Genomic DNA, 14338 nt, shown 5'->3' on the forward strand with positions numbered 1-14338 from the left:
GAGGAGCAAAGGCTGAGACTAAAGAGGAGAATCTGATAAGCCATGGCTGGGATAAAAGTGAAACCAAACCTTCTGCTCCACCAGAGCCAGCTCCATTAGCCTTGCCACCCTTTTATGAGGACCCCCGTCTGGGGCTAGAAGAGGGATCTCTTGACCCTGAGGATGAGTCTGCCCTAGGAGAGGAGACGGTTGAGTATGATCAGGAGAAGTGTCCACCTTTAATTGCTTTGCCTGATCACTGGGAAATTAAGCAATTAAGGACAGAGTTAGATGCTGTGAAGAAGGAAATGTTAACAAAGAGAAAAGAATTAGGACCACCCCAACACCCTCTATCATGGTAGGATTAGAGCCTCCTCCTCTGAGGCCACTGAAGGCTGTGGCGCCTCCATTGATTGCCATGGCTCAGGACCCTTCGGCAGGAATCTGGTACCCACTTAGAACCATGCAATCTCCACTACAACAGGCCGTTGGGGCTGCAGTAGAGAGAGGAGAGTCAGTGCATGGATTTCAGGTCTTCCCAGTTTCTGAGCAAGTTGATCAGCAGGGCAACAGGGTGCGGTCTCATGCACCTGTGCCTTTTAAGAAGCTTAAAGACTGCTTGTGCTCAGTATGGTCCCACTGCCCCTTTTACCCAGGCTTTGTTAGAATCTCTGTCCATGGACGCGCTTCCTCCTGGAGATTGGAAACAGATGGCACTTGCTTGCCTTTCAGGGGGAGATTATCTGTTGTGGAAATCTGAGTATGAGGATCAGTGCCAGATGACAGCAAATACCAATAGAGCACAGAATATTCCCAGAGATTTTGATATGTTAGCTGGTGAAGGACAATATAGGGATACTGCTCAGCAGTTGCAGTACGATGTTGCGACCTATGTGCAGATCAGTGCTGCAGCCTGAAGAGCCTGGTATAAACTGCCATCTAGTGGTAGGCAGACAGGATTCGTCTAAGATCAGGCAAGGTCTGGATGAGCCATATCAGGATTTCGTGGCTTGACTACTGCAAACTGCTGGTCGCTTGCTGGGGGATAGTGAAGCAGGTTTACATTTAGTGAAACAGCTTGTGTTTGAGAATGCTAATGGAGCCTGTCAAGCTGCTATTAGGCCTTTTAGAAAGAAAGGTGATTTATCAGATTTTGGCAGGCAAAGGTATGTACATGTTACAATAGATACATTTTCTGGCTTTATTATGGCTACTGTGCAAACAGGGAAAGCCACAAAAAAAATGTTATAACTCATTGCTTGACTTGCTTTTCCACAGCTGGGATCCCTAACGTTATAAAAATAGATAATGGCTCTGGCTATACCAGTCAGGGGTTCCAACGTTTCTGTTTGCAATTGGGCATTGAGCATAGAACTGGGATACCATATAACCCACAAGGACAAGGTATAGTGGAAAGAGCTCATGGTGCTTTAAAAACACAATTACAAAAAATAAAAAATGGGGAGTTATATCCCCAGACACCAAGTAATCTTTTACATAATACTCTTTTCATTTTAAACTTTTTGAATTTGGATAAAAATGACCGCTCTGTGGCAGATAGAACTTGGCACCCTCAGTCACAGGATACCTATGCCCAAGTCAGGTGGAAGGATCCTTTAACTGGACAATGGAATGGCCCCGACTCTGTATTGATTTGGGGAAGAAGGCATGTTTGTGTTTTTCCACGGGACGCTGATGAAGCCAGGTGGCTGCCAGAAAGGCTGGTGAGGTTCGCCGGATGAGCACCAAAGAAAAAAGTAGAAAAGAATGATGAGGCAACAAACGTGGCTGATGATGATGTTCCTGCAAGTGATCGTGGCTGAGTTGTACTGGACTTATGTTCCTGATCCACAATATTGCACCCCACGATATGGGAGGAAAAAGAGATAGTAGTGACTGTGAATGACTCTTGGTTAATTGCTCAGCCTGCTTCAAAACGCCTGATGATTATTTTGGATTGGGAAGTGGGTTGCCTATTTGTTTTGTTAAAAGTAGTAAGTCCGGGTGTGTACAAGTAGATGACTGTGTGCTTGTGGGAAAAAGTGGGTATTGTACCAATGTCAAAGTGTTATTGCCAAGAGATAATAGGAAAAAAAAATTCTCCACAAGCATTTCCACCCTGTAAGCAGCGGCAAATATTCTAAAAAGGTTGAGAGCCACCTTAAATCCTGTGGCAAGTCAAGGCAGCTGTGCATGATATGAGATTGCGCTCCCTCTCCCTCCCCTAACAGAGGCAGGTAGTCAAAGATGGGTAAGATCTTCTGGGAGAAAGTCAACCTAAGACAGGGCGTAGCTGATGGAAGCTACGTGCCCATGATGGGTAAGGCCTTGCTCTGGCAGAAGACAACCTAAGACAGGCATGGTCCTTCTGTCCTAGATATAGCATAATCTGGGGTTATAAAAATAAAAAAAGAAGGGGGGAGATGTTGGGAGCTATTTGTCCATTATGTACATTGAGCTGAGGCAACCTTGTTTACTGAGTTTGTGTTATGCACACCAGTATCTAATCTGCCTAATCAGGAGGAATGTGTTTATATGGAGAGCCTCACAACACCTGACCTTGAGGCAATAGTGGTAAACAAAAAGATCAAAGAAGCCTTTGAGGTATCTGACCGCTCCTTGACCCTCAGATACAGGTGGGGAAAACAGCTGTTGAAACTAATTGAGTTCTTCTGTATAAAAAGGTGGAGCTGAAATAAACTGGGGCTGCAGTCACCACTGTTAGCCCTCCCAAGCATCTTTTCTGTCTCTTGTTCTTTCTTTCAATCCTCACTCCCCCTTTCAGGGCACCGGCAGGCTTCTATTATGTTTCATTAATCTATGTGTCTGTATTTGTGCCAATACCACGCTGGTTTTATGACTATTGGTCTGTAATATAATATGAGACCTGGTATGGTAATCCCTTCAGCATTGCATTTTTTGCCCAAGATTGCTTCCTCATCCAGGGTCTTTTGATTCCAAATGAATTTTAAGATGTAGAAACTGTTATACTAAGTGAAGTAACACAGGTTCCAATAAACAAGTAACATATGGTCTTCAGCATTTGGAGATCTTAGTATCAATCCTTTACATGTGAGTATATACCCTGAATTTAGAGTAGGAGCCAGGAAAATGGAAAGGAATCACAGAGTTAATGGAGAAGAAAGAGTGCAAGAGAAGGGGATAGTATAAAACAGATTATACCATAGGCAAAATGGGAGATATGGAAGTATTCTGCTGGAAAGGGTGGAGAGAATGACATACAAGTAACCATGGGGAAAAGGAGAAGAAGAATCTCAAGAGATGAGGATAATAGGAGACATGTACTATCAAAGGGAAAATGGAGGGACTTTAACTGGGGATGGAGGAGAGAGGTTAGACATGGAGAGACAAAGATAAATAAGCTTAGGTGGGATGAAAAACAAGAGAAAAATTTATTAAGTAAAAACCACCCTAAAATTCACATGTAATATCAGAATGTGAGTGCATGTGTATACCTGAAGGCTATATATTAAGAAACAATGCCAGACAGGAGAAACCCCCTTTCCAGTCTAAGAGACTCCCCAAATAACACAGCCTATTTCCACGGCCATTGATTACCTCTCAGAACTTTAAGGTAAGGCCCTATTACTGAAGACACTACATGCTTCAGACGCAGGACTTGGAGAAATGGAGCTGGAACTGACTTGTAAGCCTCCTCCTTGATGACTAGTTCTCAAAGTTCTTGAGAACTCTACTCAAACTTTAAGGGAGAAAATCATTCAATGGATCAACCCCAACTACAAAGTCTAATAACCACAAAGACTAACACAGTAAACTAACCCAGTGCAGTAGTGGCACTTTTATTTGGGGGTTTATCAGCAACAATCTGGTAGGACTTGAAGCCCTCTCAAAGGGAGGGAACTCGTGGGTGGCACTGTATATGTAGCCAGAAGATGCTATCTCTGTCATATCTCTGCATAAATGAAATTTCTTACTATATGCTAAATATGGATCCTTATAGCTACAGACAAGTATACTGTGCACAAGTCACCAAAGAAGTTTCTTTTTCCAACAGATGGAGACTATTACAAAATTATACAACAGGTCACACACAGAGAATATATGTCTGAGAGATGCTTAGCCTTATTTGACACATCTACAATGGAACCTCTACTCCCAAGGCTCATGGAGCATAGTGGTGCAGGGGGGGGCATAGAGAATAACCAGTACAGCCTTCAACTCTCACAAGCAAAGCTTTCTCATAAAACAGAGTGCAATGCACAGAGAAGGCATAAACTGGCCAAGGTATAGAGAATATGAGACTGTGGAGTGTGTGTTCCTGGACTGGACTCCTATATTAAACATCACCAACCCATGGGTCAGGGACCATTGCAGAGAGGGAGCCGAAAGATTATAAGTACCATGGTTGGTGTATAAATATAAAGAAACAGGCTTTCAGGCCTCTGACAACTTGCTCATGTGAACTTGTAACAATGGTGACAGCATGCACAAGACCCATGTAAACTCAAAAAAAAAAAAAAACAAAACAAAAACATCATAGAACTTGGAAAATTGGCAACAGGCCACAAATCTTAGCCAAGGAAATAATGGCAACTGATTACTGTAGGGCGAGAGGGAGTTGATATTCTTTAAGGGTATGATTCTGGATAGGCTCATTAGACTCCAGTGCATGAACTCGCACCGAGAGACATCTGGGTACGAATTTTTGACCAGATAGGACTTAAGCTATTGTGCAAAATGCATGAAATCTGGTGGAGGAGTACAGGGATGTGCTGATTAGGAAGGTGGTCTAAATTTGATTGAGATCTATTATATGAAATGCACAAAAATTCAATACAAAATATACATTAAAAATAAAATAAACATGATGTTCTCCACTGGGACCACAGCAAAAGTACCCTGAGGGTAATATCACATCCATCCAAGAGTCCTTCATGTGAAAATATAAATCCATTTGAAATCAGAGAGCCTTAACTGAGAATGCCATTGAGGACTATCCTTATTCCAAAGCAAATGCTAGGAAGGGTTTCCCCAGGGTTGACACATAGGAAATGAGGAAATTATGGTCCAAAGATGATAAACTATCTTCTGAGTTAGCAGTAGAATTTGGCAGCATTGTCCATGTCTTACTGGTTCTGTAGGCATGATTGTTGTAAGACTAAGTAGATTTTGGAGTTTGTGTCAAAGTTGCAGAGATTCGATGAGACCAGGCAATGTGTGGCAAGTTGGAGTACCTGCTAGAGTTCACTGTATTGAGCTGTGATGGCGAAGCCTACGTTACAATTGAGACCCCAGGATATTTGAGATACCAGTCTGGGCACCATATGCTGAGGAAAGTTGCTGGCATGGAGTGGAGCTGATTGAGAGGCTGTGTGCCCTCCAGATAATGCACCTTTATGGCTGGAATAGACATAGAGATGCAAACTTGTGTTTGCCCTGCTAGGTATTAATCTTGTTGAGGTTGATCATTCATCACTATGTACCTATTACTTAATTTGGAATTGGAATGTTTACTCTGTCATTTTTATGTCGCAAATGTGCAACTTTATTTTTCATGTCATAGCAGCCCATAATTTAGAGAGGGCCTGAGTCTCAGAAGAGATTCTGAACTTACAGTTTTGAACTGATGAAGTTTTTGGGAACATTTGAAGTTAGACTGGATGCATTTTGTTTTATTAGATGGCTGTGAGTCAATGGGTTCCAAGAGTACAAGTTGTGGCTTAAAATTAAGAGTTTGCTTGGTAAGTTGACAAGGAATAGTATTTTATGATTAATCTTGATTATTATCTTGATTATCAGCTTGAGATTAGAGTCATCATGAAAGCAAACCTCTGGGTATGTCTATGAGGAAATTTCTATATTAGATTTATTGAGGTGAGAAGACAGTTGTAAAAGGTTGGCAGGATTATTTAATGTACTTGGATCTCAGAGTGAATAAAAAAGTGAAGGGAACAATTCATAGACAATGTCTGCATGTGACAAGTTATAGTAGCTGTTGCATGCTCTCTGGGATCCCAGGGCCATGTGGTCCTAAAGCAGACTAACAAAATGGACACAGTGCATTTTATTTGGGTTTTGTCTAGTTTATGACATCCAGAAAAGGGTTACTTACAAAGGCATGATCGTACATAGGCCCTATTTTTACATCTCAGCTAAACTTTGAGAACTTTTGAGAACTGCCATCCTCCAGCCATGGCCAGCTGTCTGTGCACCTGGTTCATCAAGATGTCGACTCTCCCCTTTTTTTCCCAGTGTCCTCTGTGCTTCCCAAAGTCCTTGGTGCTTTCCAGCATCCTCAATATCTGTCCTTAGACACACCTTCTCATAACTGAGGGAGAGGAGTGACTGTCTCCAAGGACATGCCTACCCAACACTCTACCCTTCCTCTGACTCTCACAATCTTTCCACCAATCTTCCACAAGAATCCCTGTACCTTGGAGGACAAAGATGAAGGACAATCTTTCTTTTACTGTGGGAGATACTGAACTCCTGTCACTCCCCATTACCTGTTTTCAAGATGTTGTTGTTGATCAATCTCAGTTATATCTTCCCCTATGATAAAGACAAATGACAAGAAGTAGGCACATCTAAACAAACATGGGCATAAATACAAATGTGTAGAAGATAACCCAGCATGTGTACCATATTTATTGAACAGAATACTTTCAGTGGCTTACTCACTGGCCCTACACCCTTCCCTGACACAGGGGATTGGCCTGGTCTGCAGCACCAGATGTGTGTTCCTGCCCTAGAAGCTGGCCTTAGCCAATTAGCAATAGTTGGTTGTGCATATGTTAGTTGAGCCATTATTGCAACACCAGGCATTGCTTGGCATGTCAGTAATGTGCAGCATGTGGGGTACCATTGAGCAGAGTCACAGGGGATCCTTCTTCCCTAACCATCTGCATGGCACCTTCTGGCACTATGAAAGCCATCCATCCAGTGACATGGAGTTTCATCTTAGTCTTGGTTTCATCTCTCCTTCTGTGCTCACATCATTTACTGTCTTCAGAAATACTTCAGAAAGGTCTTACCGACCTTTCCTGGTGTACACTGACATTAGTGGCAATAGCCTTGGTTAATTTGAGGAAATCTAGGAATTCTTTGGCCAATAGCTCAAAAAGGGGCAACCCACTCCTGATACTATAATTTTTCTCAGCAGTTGTGCAGTTTGGGGAGCCTCTGTTCTTAATTTTATACAGGATTAGGTGTTGTAGGCTTTACTCAATTATCCTGGTGGGTATCACTTGTATCTCAGCCAACCATAAAGCTCCCAAGAATCTTACACCTAAAGCTGGCCTTTGTTTCTTCAGGTGTACTTGATAACTTTCAAATGGGTTTCACATCTGTAAAACACTCAGAGTTTAACATCATATTTTAAATCAAACATAGACAAGGTCTAACAGTGTGGGAATATTTTATCTATTTGTATTAGTTGTTTTTGCTATATATCACTGTTGGGTACCAAGAAGCATTAACTTGGTTAGTTTTTAACTATCTTTACTTATTCCTTTGGAGTCATTCCATATTCTGGGGTTTTTACATGGAGCATCTTTGTATCTTCTTGTCCTTGATACATTCACAGGTGCTGGCTCCAGTTGCCTGACCTTGCACCAGGCTAAGGAGGCAGAGGGTCCCTCTTGTCCCTGCTGCACCTGTTGATTCTCTGAGTCAGGGTGGCCCTGGATCTTGCTTCTGGCTTTAGCCATATTTACCATCTGCCGACTAACTATAACTGGCTGCTGAGGGAGACCCTGGTGCAAAAAAAAAAAAAAAAAAAGCCTCCACTCCACTCCTAGCATAACCTTTCTCAAGAGAGAAATGTTCCTTGTTAAAATCTTTGGGGATCCTTAATGACCTCTGGGACAGTTTTTATTCTTTGTTTGTCTTCTGTGAACTATCCCTCAGGTTCTAAAGCCTTCCAGAAACTCCTTAGTACAGAATTTGGTTTTTGCTCAATTTTTTCTTTAGGAACTTAGGCTTGACATAAACCTTGCCCCAATTGTCTTTGTATAACCCAAATGGACCTCTTTTTCTGTCTTGTCTTTTTTTATATCTCTTGTAGGTTGTTTTATTATTTTACAGACAGGTTTTACAGGCTGGTTTGAGTCACTTAGATCTGCCAAAATCTGTTGCTTTACAAAGATCATGTCTCATTAAGGGCCCGACTTAGCAAAACCATTAAGGCTCCATACCATTCTCAATGTCTCTTTTGAATTGTTTTTCTTATAGCTCTGGTGAACACAGTCCTATATGGCCCAGAAAACTGAGCATCATATATTGTTTTTCTCATACCTAGTTCTCTCAGCAATGCCTATCGCACTTCTATGGTCCTCCAGCACCTGTTAATCATGGGAGTCTCCATTGGTGATGACCAAGTATCTTTAATGTTTTGCACAAACCATTCCATTAGGGTATGCTCCCCCTGTATTGGTGTAGGTTAAACAGCCTATATCACAAGGATAGATGTGTGGTTATGTAACTCAGCTGTGATGTTTCTGAAGGATTTAAACTAATATTATTTACTCCCATGTCCCATATCCTCATGAGCCACATGGTGAGGGGCTCTTTTATTGTTTAAAAGACTTTCCTAGTCCCAACAGTTCAAGTGTGGGGTATTTTCTGCTGTCTATGCTATTGTTAAGCTTTTGTCAACATATTGAAACAACTATTTTCTTTTTTGTTTCAAAGGTTGAATCTGAGGGGCAGCTTTAGCTACTTTTATTTCTAAGTTGTTTCTTTTCTCATTGCTAGCTATCCTTTTCCCTGGGTTTTTTGCTGAGTCTTATATCACATGTCTAATTTGGCCTTTCTTTCTCTCTTCAATGGTTTATTCCATTTATTTGTAAGCTCTCATGCTAAGACTGAATTTGCCAGTAACTCCTCAGCTTTTAAGCCTCTGTGGGATCTGTTGCCTTTCCTTGGACAAGTCTTTTGCTATGCAAAGAAGTGGCCATGCCACTTTTGCTTCCAAGGTTTGTAAAATTTTATCTAGACTTTCCACAGTCCTTAAAGAATTTTCATACATACATTGCTGTGACCCCTATCTCTCAAGAAACGGAGCTATTTTGCACCATTTACAGGATTGCGGCCATCCATGGATTTTCTCCATTAAATTTGTCCCTGTCTGTGTAGGTGGCCTCATTTTACAAATTTTGCTATCCATCACATAACCCATGTGACCATTGCTAACCCTGTTAAGTCTATAGGGGTTGCCCACATTTTCTCCTGGGCTGCCACCAGCTTCTCTGGGATAGGTCATGTTACTGCACTGGACACCTCACCATGCCCATCTCCACCCCTCTGAATTTGGAGACCTGCCCTGGGTCTCCCACCAGCTTCTCTCTATCAGAGACTTCCCCATTGCTTTTCTTGAAGTCCTGCAGTTTGTCAAGTATCCAGCTGTACTATGTCAATTTGTTGTATCAAATCCCCTCCCACCCCCCCACCCCCTTGCAACCCCGATTCCCCCAGGAGACCTGTACATGCTTTCTGGGATCCCAGGGCCATGAGGTCCTAAAGCAGACTAACAAAATAGACATGACACATTTTATTTAGGTCTTGGTCTATAGTATAACTTCCGGAAAAAGGGGTTACTTACCAAGGCATGGTCACTCATGGGCCCTGTTTTTACGTCTTGGCTAAACTTTGAGACCTCCACCCGTCAGTGGCCCACCAGCTGTCCTTGCACCCAGTTCACTAAGTTGGCAACTCTTCCCTTTATTCCCAGTGTCCTTAGCACTTCCCAAAGTCCTTAGTGCTTCCCAGCACCCTCAGCGTCTGTCCTTAGACCCTCCCCCTCATGATTGATGGGGTGGGAGGAGTGACTGTCTCAGGGGAACATGTTTATACAACGAGTGTTCAGTGTAGAGGTTCCATTGTAGATATATCACTAAGGCTGGCATCTCACAGACACTTATTCATTGATTTGTGCTCTAATATTATTTCTTCTCATCTGTTGAGTTTGGGTTTGTGTTTTCTTTTCCAAATTCTTGAGCTACTGTCATAAAAGCACCATGGCATTAGCTCAAAAACAGCCATGTAGATCAATGGAACAAAATAGAAGACTCAAACAGGAGTGCGTGCAACTTCAGCCACAGGATATTTGGCAAAGGTGCCAAAAATATGCACCAGAGGAAAGACAGCATTCTCAACAAATGGTGCTGGCAAAACTAGATGTAGAAAAATTAAATTAGACCTATACCTTCACCTTGCATAAATTCACCTCCAAAAGTATCAAAGCCCTTAATGTGAATCCTGAAATTCTGAAACTGTTAGAGAAAATCATAGGCAGTAAGTGACTTTCTAAATCAGACATCAGTTTCTCAGAAATTAAAGTCAACAATCAACAAGTGGGACCTCATTAAAATAAAAAAGTTTCTGTATAGCAAAGGAAATAACTAATCAAGTGAAGAGGAAGCCCACAGAGTAGGAAAAAATCATCAATAACTACACATCTGACAGAAGATTAATATCCAGAATATACAAAGAGCTCAAAAAACAAAGAATCAAGAAAACAAATGACAAGATTAAAGGATGGGCTATGGCTCTAAACAAAGAACTCTCAAAAGAAAATAAAAATGACTAAGAAACACCCCAAGATGTGTTCAACACATCTTAGAAATTAAGTAAATGCAAATCAAAACCACTTTATGATTTCATTTTACCCTAGTATCACAAAGTTTACTAGGACTATTGTTTCCTAGCAACAGTGGAAGTTTATCTTTCTGTCTCCACTGAGGAATATATGCCCAAAGAGTGAAAGAAAAAATTGCATAAAATTTTGAGTCCCTCAGGAACTATAAAGATGATGATCCAGTGTGTAACTACGATTCCCTCAGTTCCTTCTATCTGATTACCATTGTCTGGGGAAGAGACTAAGTGTACTTCTACCCTGTTTACGAGCAAAGTAATTGTGCAACTAAGCTCTCACTAAATCCTTTGTGCTTTATCCAATGGCAATGGAGTGATGTTAATAAAATTCATTTTCTCTACTTCTAGAAAAAACAAGGGTATTAAATCACAAATCATATTTTACAATAAGAAATATATTTTTGGAAATTCACACAGTAAATGCTGACCACATCTTAGAATTAAAGACTCCATAATATTGGAATCTGAAATTATTCTACTAGAAAAAGAATGATAAATAGCCAAACAAGGAAACTTCAAGGTTTGGACTGAAAATGGTGATTTTCTGAATTCCATGCATAGTAACCCACTTTAAAATACACAATGGTCTTTATTTAGCAACACTTGTTATTCCCTATAGTGTGCAATCTGGAGACTCAAGTGAAACTGGTGGAAGAAAGTGTTCAGAGAGCAGAGTATTAGAGGCATCGGTGGCCACAGGAATTGCAACATCTCCACTATGGTTTCTTCTTCAAGGTCAGGACTTGATTCTTGCAGATTCATGATGCTTTCTTTGACAATGGTCAGTAAATTCTCTCCATCTCCAGGACTCACTCTTGTTTGTTTAGTTTTGCATTAGACAAATATTTTTCATTTACACTACAGCAGGGATGAATCTGCAATATCATCCTGTACCAGGTTGCAAAGGCACCTGCTCCAAATTTTATTGGTGTGAGGACTCTAATGAAGTACGTAATGCGATTAGAGAAAGTTGAATCATTTCTACTGAATTCTTCTCCTTTACCTCTATTTTTTTAATACAGAAAAACACACTGAAATTTGGCCCCGTTGATATCTATATGTAAGATAAGTTGTGTGTTACTACACCTGCTGTGTTCAGAAGATATTGGAAAGAAACATTCCCTGCACACACTTCACAGGTGGGGAAGAAACCATGATTGGAAGAGTGGATCATCCTCTAATGTAGATTGTTCATATAACTAAAGACAGTTTTAGAAAAGAATGGCCCCTACAAATATCTCTTTGGTGACTGAATTCATTCTTGTAGGATTAGCAGACAAGCATGATCTCCAAGTACTTTTGTTCTGTGTGTTTCTAACAATGTATATGGTCACAGCACTGGGAAATTTGGGTTTGATGATTCTAGTTTTGCTGAACTCACACCTTCATATCCCCATGTACTTTTTTCTACTTAACTTGTCTTTTATAGACCTCTGTTATTCTTCTGTCTTTACACCCAAAATGCTGATGAGCTTCTTGTTAAGGAAGAATGTCATTTCTTACACAGGATGTATGACTCAGCTCTATTTCTTTTGTTTTTTTGTGGTTTCTGAATGCTATGTTCTGACATCAATGGCCTATGATCGCTATGTGGCCATCTGCAATCCACTCTTGTATAACATTGCCATGTCCCCTAAGGTCTGTTTAAGTCTTATGTTTGGTTCATACTTGATGGCATTTTCTGATGCCATGGCTCACACTGGATGCATGCTGAGACTGACCTTCTGTGATCGAAACATCATCAACCACTATTTCTGTGACATCCTCCCTTTGTTGCAGCTCTCCTGCACCAGCACCTATGTCAATGAGCTTGTAGCTTATGTTGTGGTGATCATCAACATCATTGTGCCCACACCCACCATCTTTATCTCTTACTTTTTCATCATCTCCAGTATCCTCCGCATTCGTTCCACAGAGGGCAGGGCCAAAGCTTTCAGCACCTGCAGCTCACATATAATTGTTGTTTCTTTGTTCTTTGGTTCAGGTGCATTTATGTATTTCAAACCTCCCTCAGCTGGGTCTACAGATGAGGGAAAGATCTCCTCTATCTTTTATACCAATGTGGTTCCCATGATGAATCCATTAATCTATAGCTTGAGAAATAAAGATGTTAAATTTGCCCTGAGAAAAACCTTAACCAGCTGCAAGTTTTAAATGGCTATAAGTGAGTCCTTGTCTTTATTGGACACAGATCTATTTTTATTTAAGTTGAATATTTGAGTCCCAGGCTTTTTGTATTTATTCCTTAGATAATATGTTTCTTCATTTCAAATTGCTTTTTCAATTTATTTAACTGGCAGAAATTACTGGCGGTTGTGGAAATTTAATATGCAACAGGGTATGCTGATGTGATAATGAAGTATAACCTCTTTTTTTTCTATCATGTGAAGGAAATTTGAGTCCTTTTGTATTTGTTCATATTTGTGGAATATATCTTCTTTCTTTATCATTTCCACAATTTTATATGCATTGTGGCATGTGTCCTATTTAAGAATAATGCTAAGAAAAATACTTCAGTCTTTGCCCCGTTTTATTAAAAAAGTACACTTTTTTCATAAAAATGAAAAATAGTTCTAAAACATAGTCTAGTAAAGTAACACTATGGTGACATTTCCTTTGTGTGTGGTTTCTTATTTTCAATTGGTCATATGTCTTTTTCAAAGTGTAATTCAGAACATCTGTCTCTCTTCTGTGTATCCTTGATTGGTGAGTAACATAATTCATGCTATTTCCAATGTCACAGATATGCAAGACTTTTTAAAGACTATCACATATGTTCTTTTTTCAACTATTTGCAGTGCATTGCATGCTTCTGTTAGGAAGTACTTCACATTATGTGCAAGCATAGAAGAAATTACATTGCTAACATGCTTACTGTATGTACAGAATACTTATGCTCAGATACATTAATGACAATGGTAATCATTGTTTGTTGTGGTTTCTGAATGCTATGTTCTGACATCAATGGCCTATGATAACGAGTGGTATAATGAAAACTGTAGAATTTCCCTTTTGTTTCAAGTTTCAAATATATGACAGTTCCAGTTTATATGCTGTAGGCTTGTTTTCTCATTATGACTTCAAGAAAAATGAGCCTGAGGAAATATTTCAGCTTTGAAATTTGATTATGGTTTGTCTCTAGGTGATAAATATATGTCTTTCAATAACTATTATTTTATTTTATTTTGTATTTTTCTTTGTGTTATAACAGATTGATCTCTTTGCAATAGAGAATTGAATTATCCATAAAATTAAAAAGAACATGATTTGGACATTTTTAGATTGTAACAATTCAAGAAAAGAGGAACTGAGACAGAAAGGGCACCAACAACAGGCATTAGTCCATGATCTATATAGAAACATAGAGAATAAAGAAGAGCTCCTCTCTGTAAAGGAGTTTTGAAAATCACATTACTATCTGAATCTTAATTTTTCTGTAAAGCATTTCAATGATTCATCCTAATTTCTCACATACTCTTTAAAACCCAGAATGACCTTATGTTAATAGAGTAGTGAGTAATGAAGATTTCTATATGGAAAATGAAGATAGGCTACATTTGTAGGGGGTCTAATACATTGAGGACAGCAGAGTCAGGAGATAAACAGCAAGTGGTCATTGAGATGTTAGCAGAATAATTTCAGGCAGCAAGGAACAGGATCCTGAAAGCCTCTCTCTAAGGCTCTTTTAATTTTTCCTTTCTGGAACTTTTTAGCTGTATTGTGA

General features: G+C 40.0%; 1 protein-coding gene and 1 pseudogene across 1 annotated transcript; one reads left to right on the forward strand and one right to left on the reverse strand.

The window, feature by feature from the left end:
* Positions 1-6464, reverse strand: part of LOC103740383 — a 14121-nt pseudogene extending 7657 nt beyond the window's left edge.
* A 5371-nt stretch (positions 6465-11835) lies between these two features.
* On the forward strand, positions 11836-12768 carry LOC103740384 (olfactory receptor 8B3-like). Its single transcript, XM_029567293.1, has one exon. It carries the CDS (start codon positions 11836-11838, stop codon positions 12766-12768), a length of 933 nt encoding a protein of 310 aa, XP_029423153.1.
* The last annotated feature ends 1570 nt before the right edge of the window (positions 12769-14338 follow it).

Source organism: Nannospalax galili, unplaced genomic scaffold, assembly GCF_000622305.1.
Source record: "Nannospalax galili isolate Female #2095 unplaced genomic scaffold, S.galili_v1.0 scaffold881, whole genome shotgun sequence".
Lineage (NCBI taxonomy): Eukaryota > Metazoa > Chordata > Mammalia > Rodentia > Spalacidae > Nannospalax > Nannospalax galili.